This window comes from Mercenaria mercenaria, chromosome 15 (genome assembly GCF_021730395.1).
Source record: "Mercenaria mercenaria strain notata chromosome 15, MADL_Memer_1, whole genome shotgun sequence".
Classification (NCBI taxonomy): domain Eukaryota; kingdom Metazoa; phylum Mollusca; class Bivalvia; order Venerida; family Veneridae; genus Mercenaria; species Mercenaria mercenaria.
The window spans coordinates 53,404,817-53,423,458 of NC_069375.1; the positions used below are offsets into that span (position 1 = coordinate 53,404,817).

At 36.9% G+C, this 18,642-nt stretch overlaps 1 protein-coding gene across 1 annotated transcript; it reads left to right on the top strand.

Annotated features, from left to right (window-relative positions):
• The first annotated feature begins 72 nt into the window (after positions 1-72).
• On the top strand, positions 73-16,854 carry LOC123554804 (tetratricopeptide repeat protein 19, mitochondrial-like). The gene is made up of 2 exons (XM_045345158.2): positions 73-252; positions 15,681-16,854. Exons 1-2 carry the CDS (start codon positions 98-100, stop codon positions 16,666-16,668), a joined length of 1,143 nt encoding a protein of 380 aa, XP_045201093.2. The 5' UTR covers positions 73-97; the 3' UTR covers positions 16,669-16,854.
• The last annotated feature ends 1,788 nt before the right edge of the window (positions 16,855-18,642 follow it).

Here is an 18,642-nt window from a genome sequence, read left to right on the forward strand (position 1 = left end):
CAATTTAGAATTATCTTATTGTTTGTTAATCATTGTGTTTAGTGGAAGATGAGATCTTTTAATATTCGAAACTAACACTTAACTTACATAAACAAATATGGCTGCCACCACAGTGCTAAAATTTACTAAAATATACTTTCGGATGAAACCTTATATTTCCTTTGCAAATACAACATGTAAATGCATTTTTTGGAGTTCCAGATTCACAAGCGATCTTGGAAAACTTCCAAAGTTATTGCCTAAACACACGAAGTAATAAATGTATTTTTTAAATTAGTTGCTGACTCAAAATAAATTTTATCGAAGTGTCTAGCCTTCCGATAACCGGACGCCTAGCTGTAGCAAATTCTTTGGGGATTTTCAAGCCATCTACAGTGTTCTGCCGAGACTGCGATATTGCGAGAATCTCTCTTAAAAATTACGATTGTTGCGCTAAAATTGGTCTGGAAGCATCAGTTATGTTACGAAAATTTCGAGGACAAATGTTTGTGTAGGACAACAAGAACTGAGTACGAATCGTTCATGTACATTTCTTCCGTAACCCAATATATGGTATAAGAGTTTCCCGCAAAAACGTCACTTTGACCTGTCAGCGAAGAAACAAAATTATGAACAATTGTAAGCTATGTTTCTGTATCTGCAGACAAGAAAAAAATTCAGTCTAATGATTTACAGCTATGTCGCTTCATTAACAGACCCATGGACCACACAGATCCCGATGTTATTTACCGTTCTCCACCCACTGTTGCTTACAGTTCCTCACCCACTGTCTCTGGGGTTGAAATTGAAAGCAATTCCGTTGACTGAAAATAGACCACAAGATCGAACCAAAAAGAAAATTCGGATGAAGCCAAAAAGAAAAGTGAATTCAAATTTCAGGAGGGTTGATTTAAAGAGTACCAATGGTTGGACTACAATAAAGACTTCAATTGTAGTAATGTTATGCACCTGTCAATATTTTGCCCGCCCGGGGGAGCGGCGGGCATACACGGGACTTTAGACAGAAGGCCATTCCTGACAGGCGGGAATTAGACAAACATTTGATGTACCAACAAGGCTCTAGGGTGGGATTTAGACAAAAAATGTTGTCTCTAGGGTGGGGATTTAGACAACATTTTTTTTGAAATGTCAAATTCCCCTGGGTCAGCCCGCCGCCCCCCTGGGCGGGCAAAATATTGACAGGTGCATTACTGATTTATTTCAATAACATATGGTCAAAAGTTGTTGTTCCCAACATTTAGAAAATGTCCCCACACTTTTCATACCAAGGGGACATTTGTCCCCACCATTTTTAATCGTTGGCAGAACACTGTGTACGGTAATTGATTTCCTAATGAATATATTATATATATAATATAACTGTTCCTGTTATTATGTCTCCCACCACACAGTGGTGTGGGAGACATATTGATTGACTCCAGTCTGTGTGTCTGTCACAAACTTGTCCGCACTCAAGTCAAACATTTCTCATCCGCTCTTCACCAAACTTTAATAAAATGTGTTTGACCATAAGACCTCGGCCAAGATCGATAACTAACCAAATTGGTCCAGGCATTTTGGAGTTATCGCCCTTGAATTACAGAAAATCGGCCTTTTTACTCTTGTCTGCACTCTTAAGTCAAATATTTCTAATCCAATCTTCACCAAACATAAACAAAATGTGTTTGACCATAAGTCCTCGGCCAAGTTTGATAACTATCCAAATTGGCCCAGGCACTTCAGAATTATGGCCCTTGAATTACTGAAAATTTGCCTTTTTACTCTTATCTCGCTCAAAGTCGAACATTTCTCCTCCGATCTTCACCAAACGTAAACAAAATGTGTTTGACTATAAGTCCTCAGCCAAGTTTGATAAGCAGCCAAATCGGCCCAGACACTTTGGAATTATGGCCCTTGAATTACAGAAAATAGGCCTTTTTACTCTTGTCCGCGCTCCAAGTCGAACATTTCTCATCCGATCTTCACCAAACTTGAACAAAATGTGTTTGACCGTAAGTCCTCGGCCAAGTTCAATAACTAGCACATCGAAATTATGGCCCTTGAATTACCCAAAATCAGCCTTTTTACTCTTCAAAGGTATATTTGTAGTGAGTAAACAGTATATAAAGACTGACTTACTATTTAGATGATAAGGCAGTTGTGGGAGCCATGCGCTTTTCTCAAAAGCAGCTCTAGTTTACTTAGGATATCGGTACGGTACAGTGACACTGCTTATCTGCAAACAAAATTTTGTGTGAATACATACCAAAGTATGGCAGACAGATACATGTACGCCTAAACATCAACTACATGTAGGAAAGACAATGCTGATGAAGATCAGTCAACTCAAAGATACAGCAAGATGTCACTATAATTAACACCAAAATAGAAGAAGTAGAAGAATTTGTCTATCTCGGCAGCAAAATCATGGCTGATGGAGATTCTACCGCTGTTGTGGAGAGCAGAATTGCAAAAGCCCGAACAGCCTTCGCAAAATTAAGGAACATCTGAAGATCAACCAAAATCAACACCAAAACCAAAATTTATCAGGATTTTCAAGAGCAAAAACATCGGAGTCCTCCGATATGGTTCTGAGTCCTAGAAAGTGACCAAGAACATCACACATATAACTGGATGTATTCCAGACAAGATGCTTAGTATATGGAGAATTCTAAAGATCTTTTGTCCAAACACTATAAACAGCAGTGATCTATATCAAAGAACAGCAACATTAGCAGTTTCCACGATGATTAAAGAAAGAAGATCAACCGGGATTGGCCATGTCAACAAAATGGAAACATCAACAATTTAGAAGGTCTCCATGCCATGCACACCAGCAGGTAAAGGAAACAGAGGGCGACCAAAGGAGACCTGGAGACGATCAGTTGAAAAGGAGTTGAACTTGGGGGCCAGATAAGTCAAATGTCAGCTAACAGACAGAGATGGCATTCCTCGGTGAAGGCCTTAGGTGCTCCCCAGAACGAAGAGGATTAAGTAAGTAAATAAGTACATACCAAAGTATAATTTTAATCATCTTGAATAGATTACTGCTTTTTCAGCTGATAAAATGAATATATGCTAAAAGCAGTAATGGCTAAACAAATAGAAGAGGATGATAGTGTCATTGTCATCTTGTTGTTAGAGAGTGTTTAGTTACATCACTGTCACCAACTGATGAGATACCAGGCAGTCCACAGTTCATATGCATCCAGGCCATACCACAAGAAGGTGCTCTCATCATGGTCCAACTTTTTTAATTTTGAAGAAGGAGGGCAATATTGTTTTGCTGATGTCAGTCGTCGGTCTGTCGGTCGGTATTTAGACCAATCCATTTCCGGATGATAACTCAAGAACGCATGTGCTTAGGATCATGTAAGTTGATAGGGAGGTTGATCATAACCAGCAGATGACCCCTATTGATTTTGAGATTAGTAGGTCAAAGGTCAAGGTCACAGTGACCCGGAACAGTTACACGGTTTCCGAATGATAACTCAAGAATGCTTGGGCCTAGGATCATGAAAGTTGATAGGGAGGTTGGTCATGACCAGCAGATGACCACTATTGATTGTGAGGTCAAAGGTCAAGGTCACAGTGACCCGGAACAGTTAAACGGTTTCCTGATGATAACTCAAGAATGCTTGTGCTAGGATTACCCCTATTGATTTTAAGGTCAGGAGGTCAAAGGTCAAGGTCACAGTGACCCGGAACAGTTAAATGGTATTTGGGTGATAAATCAGGAACACATGGGCCTAGGATCATGAAAGTTGATAGGTAGGTTGGTCAAAATAAGCAGATAACTCCGGTTGATTTTGAGATCTGTAGGTCAAAGGTCAAGTTCACAGTGAACAGGAACAGTTGAACAGTTTCACGATTATAACTCTAAAATGCTTGGGCCTAGGATCATGAAAGTTGACAGGGAGGTTAATCATGACCAGCAGATGATCCCAACTGATTTTGAGGTCAGTAGGTCAATGTCACAGTGATCCAGAACAGTTAAAGGGTTTCCAGATGATAACTCAAGAACGCTTGGGCCTAGGATCATGAAGGTTGATAGACCAGAGATGACCTCTATTGATTTTGAGGTCAGTAGGATAAAGGTCAAGGTCGCATTGACCTTGAACCATTTCAGGATGATAACTTGAGAACGCTGGGGCCTAGGATCATTAAACTTAATAGGGAGGTTGATCATGACCAGCACATTGACACAGAGCAGTAGAACTTTCGTTTAAAGTGACCAAATAACTTCTGTTCCTTGTGCAATTACTGAATGCATCAAGGGGGGTATTTTGTGTTCTATGAGCTCTTGTTTAAAAATAGAATTACACTGTCAAAATATTAAAATGAAATATTTTATTAGTAATTTTATTAGTAGCTGTTTTTAATTATAATGATTTTATTCCAAATTATGAAACTGAATGACTTTGGTAAATATGTTGTATATTTTACAATGGTTTCATGATTAATTTCATGTTCTTATCAAAACTGATTAGTTCTTATATTTGAAAATGAATCCGAATAAATATATTTTTGTATTTTTATTCTTTAACTGATATTGATTTCTTCAAAATAATAATAGTAATAATAACCACAATAAAAATCAATTTATATATGTAGAATCAGTATCGGTTAGTAATATAGAAGTTGTTTTGTACAAAAAAATATGGAAGAAAAAAAATGCATGTAGAATGAAAATGTGGTGCATACCAAATTACCAATAGTGAATGAATCAGTGCAGAGTGTGTCTATTTCATTTGTTATAGAAACAACATGGGAATTATATCGAAAAGTATTCATTAGAAAACATCTCTTCTGGTTTTGGAATAATTATTTTGAATACAATGGATATGGACTGCTTGATAAACCATCAAGTTCGTGGCACATACATGTATGTAAAGAACGCTCTCTAACAACAAGACGACAACAACGTAATCATCTCCTCTTATTCAATTCGCCATTATAGATTGTGGCAAACTCGTTTTATCTGCTAAAAATGCAATAATCTATTCGAGGCAGTTAAAAATATACTTTGGTATAATATATTCACACAAAATTTTGTTTGCAGATAAGTATTGGTATCTCAAATAAACAACAGGTAAAATTGTAATAAATCATTACTTATTCATTAAGAAATTGATTACTGGATGGCTAGACACTTCCAACATACATGATATCTGTTATCTTATCGTACAGTTTATTAGTAGGGTCACAGGCTTGGCCAAAGACACTAAGGGTCAGGACACCCCTCGACCTCCTTCGTCCCTGCCAACTTTTAACCAGTATTTTGCAGCATTATAATACGTGCTGAGCATAGGTGATGATGATAAAACAATACAGCATGATTTAAAAATACACCTTTTGTACCACCAGTGCTCTTTAAGGTTTGGGAGAATATCATCAAAACACAGAAATACTTGATATACAAACAGTATCTTTAGACTTTACCAACCATCTGCTTGACCATTACATGTTCAGCTGTACTGCCCAACAATGGATACTTAAAATATTCTGAAAAAGTTATCCCCCTTTAAATGTGAATGCAATTTGTAGAGAAATAAAAATAAATAATTGCTGAAAGTTGAAAAGACATTCCGCCTAGTTATGTGAAATTTCAGCACTGGGACATTATTGCATTTGCATCAAAACAAAGACATGTAAAGGTACTTTGAAAATTTTGCATTTTTAAACGTGTTGAACTGTCCAAAAGTGTGGCCCCTTTATACAGTCCTTTTCTACAATTCAATATATACAGTCGAATACCGTTACCTCGATATTCAAGGGACTGTAAAAATTGCATCGACGTATCCGAAGTTCGACGTAACGATATCGACTATCTGGGACTACTTTGTACTTGTGTCGGACTTCTTTATGGTCATTATATCCAATGTTTTTTCAGAGGATTGAAAGGGAAAGAAATGAAATAAAACGTAAATACGATTTTTATTTTATTGACAAATAAAACATCTTAATTCAATGCTACATACATACATACAACTTTTTAAATTTTCAGAATATACATTTATTAAAACATTAGCATTTTATTCTTTCCCTAAACAAGTCTGAATGCAGCGGTTATGTACCTAGTTTAGTAGTCATTTTGACTGTACTTTGATAACGAAATTTTGCCAGTTTAATACGCATATTGTTTACTCAATCCTAAATAGCTGAATTTTACTCCGTCAGACAGAAAATTATTTCATCCAAATTAGTTGTTATATTGGACGCTGTTTTGTAAGACTAATTATTGGGAATTAAATGCAAACTTTCTGACATTTAAGTTGGATTAAAGATTAAATAACAAACAAAACAACACACACAAACTAACTTGATTATGATGAATACATCTCTGGAAAACAATAGGTTGATTTTCACACCTTTCAAATTGCATGGGTATGTTTTGACAAGCTGTGATATTGACGAAACCAGGTGTAAAAACAGTACAGGTAAGTTGACGGGACTGAAAAATCTCATCGAGCTAAACAAAATATCGAGCTAATCATATCGAGGTAATGATAAATAATTACATTAAAATATATAGGAAAAATTCGGGACAACTAAAACACATCGTGCTAACCGGAGTATCGAGCTAACCGATATCGAGGTAACGATATTCAACTGTATATCAATATACTGACAATTGTTTTGTAGTGATATATATTTTGTTTCATATGCTGTTCAATTTTCTAAAACAACCCTTTCTTTCTATTTTGGTGTTTGATTTTTTTTCTCAAAATGTAAGGCTAAGCATTAAAATTTAAGATTGGCATCTTTGAAACTGACACTGGGAACACTTGCTTGCACTGGAACCCTAGCTTTGTACTGTGCATGTCATAAACCAGGTACCTAAATTGATATGCTTATGACTATATTAAACCAGATCATCACTTCCTGTGACAAAAATCCAATTCTGGTACCCACCTTCGATAATAAGTGCAGTACATAGCAGGGATCAGTTCACAGGAAAATGTTCCATACAAGTAAAATTTATCAATTTATGATAGTTATGATTTGTTATCTGAATCCGGATGTCAGTTGTCAGGACCAGTGTCATTTGACAGAATGGTTACAGAATCGTCAATTGATACCAGAGATCCAGAGGTAGGTGCTAATTTAAAATCTAAATTTCCTAGTGTCAATTACACAGATGCCCATCTTTAAAGGCATACAGACAGTAAAAAGAAAAATGGCGCGAAAAAAATGGTAGTCGCATAATGGCGGATACAAATAGTCCTCAGTTTTTTTGCTCTGTAGAGCTATTTTCCTTATTTTCTTTGCATTTTTTTTTTTGTTAAAATCACATGACAGATCTATGCTTGACATATAGGTAACATTTTCATAATGAAATAACAACATGACAAAATTTTTCATGAAAACTTAGATCATACACCACCAGTATAATTTGGGGTCTCATTTTTTAGCTGATTTTGCAGTTTGTGTGTTTGACTGAAATTATTTTTCTTGCATCAAACATGACCCCCACTTTTCTTTTGATTTTTAGTTAGCACTGACAATATTCTTCAAGAAAATGTAAGTTACAGAAATTTAAAATGGGTCCTGATGTGTGCTGCTGTCATTGGAAATAGGTCAATTTTATATAGAATAAAGAACAACAACTATTTAGTGTGTTATAACCTATAAGATGACATTGGTAAAAAATGAAATCTGGCAAGATGATGTGGAAATGGGCTACGTTGATAAGAATTTGATAGAAAATGACAAATTACAGTCGACATCGTACTTGTGACCACCTCTATTAAGCGATTTTTGTATTAAACGACCGGTCAAAATCCCTCCCGAACGTTTTCAGTAAATAAATTCATTCCATTAAACGACATTTTTATTAAACGACTAGCGACCACATTAATGAAGTCCCGACAGGTAAAATATTCGACAAAAGTATCTATTAAGCGGCCGGGTACCAAATTCTACCGGGCATTTCTGCATTTGTGTAATTAGCGAGTACGTTTTGCACATGACTGAATGCAATTAACCTTTGTATCAGTCGAACTGACAAACAATCTAGCCATAATTTATACTGATTGTGGACTTGGAAAAGTGTTCACGATGTTAAAATAAATTTTTAAACCATACTTGTATGTTCATAATAAATACAGTTACATTAACAGTTAAAAATATTTTTTCTTTTCATCTAACTGAAATCCATTAAGAGACCATTCCATTAAGAGACCACTTCTTAGCAGTCCCTTGCGTGGTCTCTTAATACAATGCCGACTGTATTTGCAATTTTGTTGAAAATGAGGATAAAACCCAAAAATATTACATTTTCACTGTTTTGAGTGTATTTTTTTCAAAAACTGCATATTTATAGGCTACTGATTGCTATTTTCTGGCCATCAGAGGTAAAAGTGAACATATTTAACAGTTTAAATGTGTAATTTGCATGCAGGTCAGAGTAGAAAATGTCAAAACAGGGCAAAACAAGGCTGCATTTAGGGTAACTGCTTCAAAATAATGTCGCGACAGCTATTTTTGACAAAATCTGACGCTTTGTCTTATGGTACTGAAAATGCCGTAAAACCTTGGAAACTGTTGATATCAAGCTAAAACCTGGTATTTTTTCATGCATTTGGGTTTCTTGTACATTTCAAATGAAACTGGCATATATAGTGTCAGAGAAAAAAGTTTTCTTATAGGCATACAGACACTAAATAGAAAAATGGCGTGAAAAAAAATGGTAGTCGCATAATGGCGGATACAAATAGTCCTCAGTTATTTTGCTCTGTAGAGCTATTTTCCTTACTTTCTTTGCAATTTTTTTGCTAAACTATGCTTGACATGTAGGTAACATTTTCATAATGAAATAACAACATGACAAAATTTTTCATGGAAACTTAGATCATACACCAGTATAATTTGGGGTCTCATATTTTAGCTGATTTTGCAGTTTGTGTGTTTGACTGAAATTATTTTTCTTGCATCAAACATGACCCCCACTTTTCTTTTGATTTTTAGTTAGCACTGACAATATTCTTCAAGAAAATGTAAGTTACAGAAATTTATGGGTCCTGATGTGTGCTGCGGTCATTGGAAATAGGTCAATTTTATATAGAATAAAGAACAACAACTATTTAATGTGTTATAACCTAAAGTGCATTGATGGTGAAAAAGTGCATATATAAAAATATGTTCAAATTGTAACGAAACCCGTTTTATAGTCGTCACCTACGCTCAGTATATTCTATAATGCAAAAAAAAATACTGGCTATCAGAGTCACCAAAACACACCGAACACACTTAAATCACCAAAACATACGCTAATTAAACAGCTGAGGGCATGCTGATTATCTCTTCCTGCTGAGTCACAGTTTTTGGTTATTAAGATTTTCCTTTATTGGGCTACTGTTAATAGGTTGTTGTTTTTTTCAGTGTCATTCATATACATCACATAGTAAAACTACCCATATGATTTGTATGATCAGACCAAAATAAATTAACAGTCACACGAAACTTACATGCACTGTAATAAATTACCTGTATACAAATACTTGCTTTGGTTCAGACCTGTGTTTAATTCTTTAAGTCTGGGTTTACATTTGTAAAAGATGTTTATGACATTTTAATTTCTTACTTTTGTGATCATATTAAGAGCATGCCATAAGCATGCTAATAGGGGATTTCTATCAGTTTTCATTACTTTCAGTGTACCATATCTTCTAATGCAACACTTTGTCGAAACTTCTGTTTGTCAAAATTTGTCTCGGAACAACAACATTGAATGTGATACAAAACAACTGAAACTTTAACACAAATATTGATCAGATTTAGTTTTTAGCTCGACTATTCTTTGAATAGTCGAGCTATTGACTTGCCTGTGCGTCGGCGTCCACGTCAGCGCCAGCATCCGCGTCCTGATTTGGTTAAGGTTTTGTATGTAAGCTGGTATCTCAGTAACCACTTGTGGGAATGGATTGAAACACTTATTCACTGTGATCAACTGACTTACATCGTACAGGTTCCATAACTCTATTTTGCTTTTTAGCCCACCATCATCAGATGGTGGGCTATTCAAATCACTCTGCGTCCGTGGTCCGTCGTCCTTCCGTCCGTCCGTCCGTCCTTCCGTCTGTTAACAATTTCTCGTTATGGCATCTCCTCAGAAACTACCGGGGGGATTTTAACCAAACTTTGTCAGAATGATGTATTGGTACCCTAGTTGTGTCCTCCTGAAAATCAGACTGGTTCAACAATTTTTTAGTGAGTTATGGCCCTTTGTTTATTTCTATAATTTACATAGATTTATATAGGGAAAAACTTTGAAAATCTTCTTGTCCAAAACCACAGAGCCTAGGGCTTTGATATTTGGTATGAAGCATCATCTAGTGGTCCTCTACCAAGATGATTCAAATTATTTCCTTGGGGTCTAATATGGCCCCGCCCCGGGGGTCACATGGTTTATATAGACTTATATAGGGAAAAACTTTGAAAAACCTCTTGTTCAAAACCACAGGGCCTAGGGCTTTGATATTTTGTATATGACATCATCTAGTGGTCTTCTACTAAGACTTATATAGGGAAAAACTTTGAAAATCTTCTAGTCCAAACCACAAAGCCTAGGGCTTTGGCATTTGTAATGTAGCATCATCTAGTGGTTCTCTACCAAGTTTGTTCAAATTATCCCCCTAGGGTCAAATATGGCCCCGCCCTGGGGGGTCACATGGTTCATATAGACTTATATAGGGAAAAGATTTTAAAATCTTGTCAATAACCTACAACATTCAAATTTGGACCACATGTATGGTTTTGAGTGGCAAGATGAACCTTGACATGAGTTGACCTTGATTTTGACCTAGTGACCTACTTTCACATTTCTGTAGCTACTGCCTTCAAATTTGGACCACATGCATAGTTTTGTGCACCGAAACAAACTTTGACCTTGACATTGACCTAGTGACCTACTTTCACATTTTTGAAGGTACAGGCTTCAAATTTGGACCACATGCATAGTTTCGTGTTCTGAAATGGAATTTGACCTTGATTTTGACCTACTGACCTACTTTCACATTTCTCAAGCTACAGCCTTCAAATTTGGACCACATGCATAGTTTTGTGTACCGAAACAAACTTTGACCTTTACATTGACATAGTGACCTACTTTCACATTTTTGAAGGTACAGGCTTCAAATTTGGAACACATGCATAGTTCTGTGTTCCGAAATAAAATTTGACCTTGATTTTGACCTAGTGACCTTCTTTCACATTTCTCAAGCTACAGCCTTCAAATTTGGACCACTTGCATAGTTTTGTGTACCGAAATGAACTTTGACCTTAAGATTGACCTAGTGGCCTACTTTCACATTTCTGTAGCTACAGGCTTAAAATTTAGACCACATGCATAGGATTGTGTACCGAAACAAACTTTGACCTTGACATTGACCTAGTGACCTACTTTCACATTTTTGAAGGTACAGGCTTTAAATTTGGACCACATGCATAAATTTGTGTTCTGAAGTGTAATTTAACCTTGATTTTGACCTAGTGACCTACTTTCACATTTCGTCCTTGAAATTGATCTAGTGACCTACTTTCACATTTCTCAAGCTACAGCTTTCGAATTTGGACCACATGCACACTGTTGTGTACGGAAATGAAATTTGACCTTGAGCTAGTCAGTAAGTCTTGAAATTTGGAACACTCAAAAATGGCACATTGGTGGGCGCCAAGATCACTCTGTGATCTCTTGTTTACAAAATTATGCCCTTTTCGACTTAGAAATTTTGGTTAAGTTTTTGTATGTAAGCTGGTATCTCATTATCCACTAATGGGAATGGATTGAAACTTCATACACTTGCTCAATGTCATGATCTGACATGCACTGTGCAGGTCCCATAACTCTACTTTGCATTTTTAGCCCACCATCATCAGATGGTGGGCTATTCAAATCACTCTGCGTCCGTGGTCCGTCGTCCTTCCATCTGTCCGTCCGTGCATCAGTCCGTCCGTCCGTCCTTCCGTCCGTTAACAGTTTCTCGTTATCACATCTCCTCAGAAACTACCAGGGGGATTTTGACCAAAATTTGTCAGAATGATGTATTGGTACCCTAGTTGTGTCCTCCTGAAAATCAGACTGGTTCAACATTTTTAGCTCGACTATTCGAAGAATAAGTAGAGCTATCCTACTCACCACGGCGTTGGCGTCAGCTTCGGCGTCGGCGTCACACCTTGGTTAAGTTTTTCGTACCAGTCCACATTTTGACAAAGTCTTTTGAGATAAAGCTTTGAAACTTTCAACACTTGTTTACCATCATCATGGCCAGTTATAGGCAAGAGCACATAACTCCATCAAGGATTTTGGCTGAATTATGGCCCCTTTTGACTTAGAAATCATGGTTAAGTTTTTCGTACCAGTTCATATTTTGACAAAGTCTTTTAAGATAAAGCTTTGAAACTTTCAACACTTGTTAACCATCACTATGGCCAGTTATAGGCAAGAGTACATAACTCCATCAGGGATTTTGGCTGAATTATGGCCCCTTTCGACTTAGAAATCTTGGTTAAGTTTTTCGTACCAATTCATATTTAGACAAAGTCTTTTGAGATAAAGCTTTGAAACTTTCAACACTTGTTTACCATCACCATGTCCAGTTATAGGCAAGAGCACATAACTCCATCAAGGATTTTGGCAGAATTATGGCCCTTTTTGACTTAGAAATCTGGGTTAATATTTCATACCAGTTCATATTTTGACAAAGTCTTTTGAGATAAAGCTTTGAAACTTTCAACACCTGTTTACCATCACCATGTCCAGTTATAGGCAAGAGTACATAACTCCATCTAGGATTTTGGCTGAATTATGGCCCCTTTTGACTTAGAAATCTTGGTTAAGATTTTCGTACCAGTTCATTTTTTTGTAAAGAGTTTGACATATGGCTCTGGAACTTTTATCACTTGTTTAGTATAACAGTCTCTCTGTCTGTAGGAAAGAGAACATATTAACTCTGTCATCCATTTTGGCTGAATTATGGCCCTTTTTGGACTTTGAAATTGGTTCTGTTTTCATACAAGTCCATGTTTTGTCAAAACTATTTGACATATGGCTTTTAAACTTTGAACACTTGCTTATCATTATGATTTACATCTGTAGGCAAGAGTACATAACTATTTTGACTGAATTATGGCCCTTTTTGGACTTTGAAATTGGCTCATATATTGCCATTTAGTGCAAGACTTATCGAAATCAAAGTAATACAGGAACATTGTTTGTCTAATCTATTTATTTCTTTTGTCTGAATATCTGTGGAAATATTTTGACCCCATTCTTCAATCAATTCTTCGAATGGTCGAGCGCGCTGTCATCAGACAGCTCTTGTTTGACTGAGTTGGGGCCCTTTGTTTATTTCTATAATTTACATAGATTTATATAGGGAAAAACTTTGAAAATCTTCTTGTCCAAAACCACAGAGCCTAGGGCTTTGATATTTGGTATGAAGCATCATCTAGTGGTCCTCTACCGAGATGATTCAAATTATTTCCCTGGGGTCTAATATGGCCCCGCCCTGGGGGTCACATTGTTTATATAGACTTATATAGGGAAAAACTTTGAAAAACCTCTTGCTCAAAACCACAGGGCCTAGGGCTTTGATATTTTGTATGTTACATCATCTAGTGGTCTTCTACTAAGATTGTTCAAATCATCCCCCTAGGGTTAAATATGGCCCCGCCCCGGGGGTCACATGGTTTACATAGACTTATACAGGGAAAAACTTTGAAAATCTTCTTGTCCAAACCACAAAGCCTAGGCTTTGGCATTTGAATGTAGCATCATTAGTGGTCTCTACCAAGTTTGTTCAATATCCCCTAGGGTCAATATGGCCCGCCTAAGGGTCACATGTTCATATGCTTATATAGTGAAAGCTTGTAAAATTCTTGTCAATACCTACAACATTCAAATTTGGACCACAGTATGTTTTGATGGCAAGATGAACCTTGACATGAGTGACCTTGATTTGACCTAGTGACCTACTTTCACATTTCTGTAGCTACAGCCTTCAAATTTGGACCACATGCATAGTTTTGTGCACTGAAAAGAACTTTGACCTTGACATTGACCTAGTGACCTACTTTCACATTTTTGAAGGTACAGGCTTCAAATTTGGACCACATGCATAGATTTGTGTTCTGAAGTGTAATTTGACATTGATTTTGACCTAGTGACCTACTTTCACATTTCTCAAGCTACAGCCTTCAAATTTGGACCACTTTCATAGTTTTGTGTACCGAAATAAAATTTGACCTTAAGATTGACCTAATGACCTACTTTCACATTTCTGTTGCTACAGGCTTCAAATTTAGACCACATGCCTAGGATTGTGTACCGAAACAAACTTTGACCTTGACATTGACCTAGTGACCTACTTTCACATTTTTGAAGGTACAGGCTTTTAATTTGGACCACATGCATAGATTTGTGTTCTGAAGTGTAATTTGACCTTGATTTTGACCTAGTGACCTACTTTCACATTTCTCAAGCTACAGCCTTCAAATTTGGACCACTTTCATAGTTTTGTGTACCGAAATAAACTTTGACCTTAAGATTGACCTAGTGACCTACTTTCAAATTTCTCAAACTACAGCCTTCAAACTTGATGGACATGCATAGTTTTGTGTACAAAGAAAAGCTACAGCTTTCAAATTTGGACCACATGCACAGTGTTGTGTATGGAAATGAAATTTGACCTTGAGCTAGTCAGTAAGTCTTGAAATTTGGAACACTCAAAAATGGCACATTGGTGGGCGCCAAGATCACTCTGTGATCTCTTGTTTCAAAATTATGCCCCTTTTTCACTTAGCAGTTTTTGGTTAAGTTTTTATATGTAAGCTGATATCTCATTATCCACTAAAGGGAATGGATTGAAACTTCACACACATGTTCACTGTCATAATATGACACAGTACAAAGGCTCAATAACTCTACTTTGCATTTTAATAATATCATGCCCCTTTTTCAACTTACCAGTTTTTGGTTAAATTCTTGTATGTAAGCTGGTATCTCAGTACCCACTTATGGGAATGGATTGACACTTTACACCCTTGTCCACTGTCATGGGCTGATAAGCACTGTGCAGGTTCCATAACCCTGTTTTGCATGTTAACAAAGTTCTGCCCCTCTTTAGACTTTTGTATTCATTTAGTTGACAAGGCTATTGAATAGTCAAGCGTTGCTGTCCTCCGACAGCTCTTGTTATGACATAAACCTTTGTTGATGCTTTTTTTCTCGTAACATGTACTACCAGTAGCTCGGAAGTTGCAACACAGTGTTTTACTGTATACCTCTGAAAGAGGTAGCTCTATTGTTTCCCAGGCGTGTACCTCAGTATTTCAGTTATACATTTCTCACCTTAACGTATAGTTCGGTGAATTGGTATTATGCATATATCAATGCAAAGTTTAAAAAATGTAGTTTTCTCAAATTTTCACATTTCTTGTTGATATTCTATTTTCTGTGTACTTCACAGACTAAGTCACATTTCCAAACTAAAATTCTGAAGGGGAGTTTTATATATGTAAAAGTCAAATTGATTAGTTACTAAAACTATATGTAGCTTTTGCTTAGTGTTTAATTGTACAGCCTGCTAGTAAGTATCCAAAGTGCCATGTATGCCATTGGGAGGGCATTTGTGTTGCTCAAATCCTGTTCTTATATTACCAGTCTTAATTGTTTTTACATGTTTTACATATATTTTCAGAAAGTCCTACCAGCTGAGGACAGTAGCACTCGGACCAGCATTGGCATTTCTTGGCTTTGGAATGAAGAAACAGGAAGAAATGAGTGAGAAAGATCAAGTTCGACAGATAGTTTCCAAAGGAATTGTTGCTAAACAGAATGGCAACATTGCTGAGGCCAGTAAAGCATTTCATGAGGCACTTACAAGGTCGACAGATTTCCTGAATGACAAAAAGATAACTAAAGATGACCATTTAAATCATAGAGTATTTATCTATGATCAGATAGCTAACCTGTCCATGGAAATGGGGGATCTGAAAACAGCAGAGTTGGTCTTCAAGGACACAATGAAATTAGCATTAAGTTTAGGGATGTCAGAGAATGATAATGCTATGATAGAGATGTCACTGAAACTTGCTACAATATACCTGTACAGCGGTCGTACAGATCTCGCTGTCCAGGGACTCAAGCACTGTATAACTGAACAGGAAACTAAATTGGGAGAGAAACCAGCAGCTGGATCAGATAATAAACCAGCAGATACAGCCAAGATAAAGGAAGAGGAAGACAATACTAAAGTGTTACTAGGGAAAGCTTTAAAACATTTAGCTAACTATCATCTCCAGCAACGAGATTTTAAAGCTGCTGAATCGCTCATGCTGAAATCTCTGGAAATTTCTCGGTCAACATTAGGCAGCAATGATGATAACACATTTGTGATAATGAATGATATAGCTACGTGTCAGATAATGCTGCAGGAGTATGAGAAAGCTGAAAGTTTATTGAACGAGGGCATTAAACTTAGTGGTAAAGCTCAAAGTCTGATGCAGTCTGCCTTTCTCTCAAATCTTGGAGCTCTGTATATCAGAACAAAAAGATTCAGTGAAGCACAGACTGCATGTGAACGAGGTTTGAAGGTAGCAGAGAGAGGAAATGATGACTACCTGAAAGCACCATGTAAAGCTTGTCTTGAACGGTTAGCACAGCTAAAAGATTCTCAACAGAAATGAAATATAACTGAAGATTTAACCAAACAAAAAAAGTGTGATAAATGTGTAATGTAGCTTTACCACAAGGTCACAAATCATCATGATTTTAAATGTGACTGCATAGGAAATGTGACCTGGATTTACCTGTAAAGATATAATGTTCATATCATCCATTGTTTTAAGTTAATAAATGTTGATTTGAATAAACAGTATTTTTTTTCCAAGATTTCTGTTAAATTTCTGTAGTTTTACTGCAGATTGTATAGCACTAAATTTCTACAATATGAATGTAACTGTCAAACTATTAGTCTTGGGTATGTTTTATAAGCTCATCAGAATACAATGTGATCATTCACTGTCTGTCCATTGTCAACATTTTCTTCTCTGAAACTTGGCATGGATAGTTCAAAGAATTCTGTCCCATGCAGAACACTGTTGTCTTTTTTAGCTCACCTGTCACAAAGTGAGCTTTTGTGATCGCGCAGCGTCCGTGCGTGCGTGCGTAAACTTTTGCTTGTGACCAATCTAGAGGTCACATTTTTCATGGGGTCTTTATGATTTATGAAAATTGGTCAGAATGTTCATCTTGATGATATCTAGGTCAAGTTTGAAACTGGGTCACGTGCGGTCAAAAACTAGGTTAGTAGATCTAAAAATAGAAATACCTTGTGACCTCTCTAGAGGCCATATATTTAATAAGATCTTCATGAAAATTGGTCAGAATGTTCATCTTGATGATATCTATGTCAAGTTCGAAACTGGGTCATGTGCCCTCAAAAACTAGGTCAGTAGGTCAAATAATAGAAAAACCTTGTGACCTCTCTAAAGGCCGTATTTTTCATGGGATCTGTATGGAAGTTGGTCTGAATGTTCATCTTGATGATATCTAGGTCAAGTTCGAAACTGGGTCACGTGCGGTCAAAAACTAGGTCAGTAGGCCAAATAATAGAAAAATCTTGTGACCTCTGTAGAGGCCGTATTTTTCATGGGATCTGCATGAAAATTGGTCAGAATGTTCACCTTGATGATATTTAGGTTAAATTCGAAACTGGGTCATCTGCGGTCAAAAACTAGGTCAGTACACATGTATGTCAAATAATAGAAAAACCTTGTGACCTCTCTAGACGTCATATTTTTCATGAGATCTGCATGAAAATTGGTCAGAATGTTCATCTTGATGATATCTAGGTCAGGTTCGAAACTGGGTCACGTGAGGTCCAAATCTAGGTCAGTAGGTCAAATAATAGAAAAACCTTGTGACCTGTGTAGAGGCCATATTTTTCATGGGATCTGCATGAAAATTGGTCAGAATGTTCATCTTGATGATATCTAGGTCAAGTTTGAAACTGGGCAGCGTTCGACACTAACGGTGTCCCGGGATCCCGAGGACACCAAAAATCCGCAAGGGATCCTAAAGTTCACAATTTCGGTGTTCCGTCGGGACTCTTGATTTTCAGATAAAATATGATTCTAAAAAAAATGAAATTCCCCAGTCTTGTTCGCTCAAACATCGGTCTTTTGCTAAGGCTTCCAGGGCGTTCAGTTGACCCGAGGTCCCGGGTTTTGACCCGCGAAAATCGAGAAGAACTCGTATTTTACCCGCATAAATTACGGCACGTGCGTCGGCTTGACTCGCGGAAATTTGCTTAGAAGCGTTCCAAGTTCGATAGTTCTGCCCCCTGTCAATCAGAATCCAAGTGAATTTCAATATTGTTCGCCGGCACAAGCGGAAATATGGCAGTAGGCGGAGCGTCTTATGTTAATTAGCTACCGACAGATGACAGTCACGCCACGCGCCAAATGACACGTGCTCATCTCGCGGTTTGTATTTAGTACAATATGCCTTGTCATTATCAAAGGTGTTTATTGATCAATGTTTACAAGTTAATTGATAAACAATGCAGCCTTAGATTATCGTGTTTGTACCATTATTTTGTGTGCTCGATACGATTACATGAGCCGGTCGGCCGTTACGGTCTATAACAAATTTATTAT

Excerpts from the sequence above, each read along its gene's own strand:
- LOC123554804 (XM_045345158.2), top strand. The coding sequence starts at position 98 with ATGGCTGCCACCACAGTGCTAAAATTTACTAAAATATACTTTCGGATG. Across the intron at positions 253-15,680 it reads TTATTGCCTAAACACACGAA|AAAGTCCTACCAGCTGAGGA; the intron begins GTAATAAATGTA and ends ATATATTTTCAG.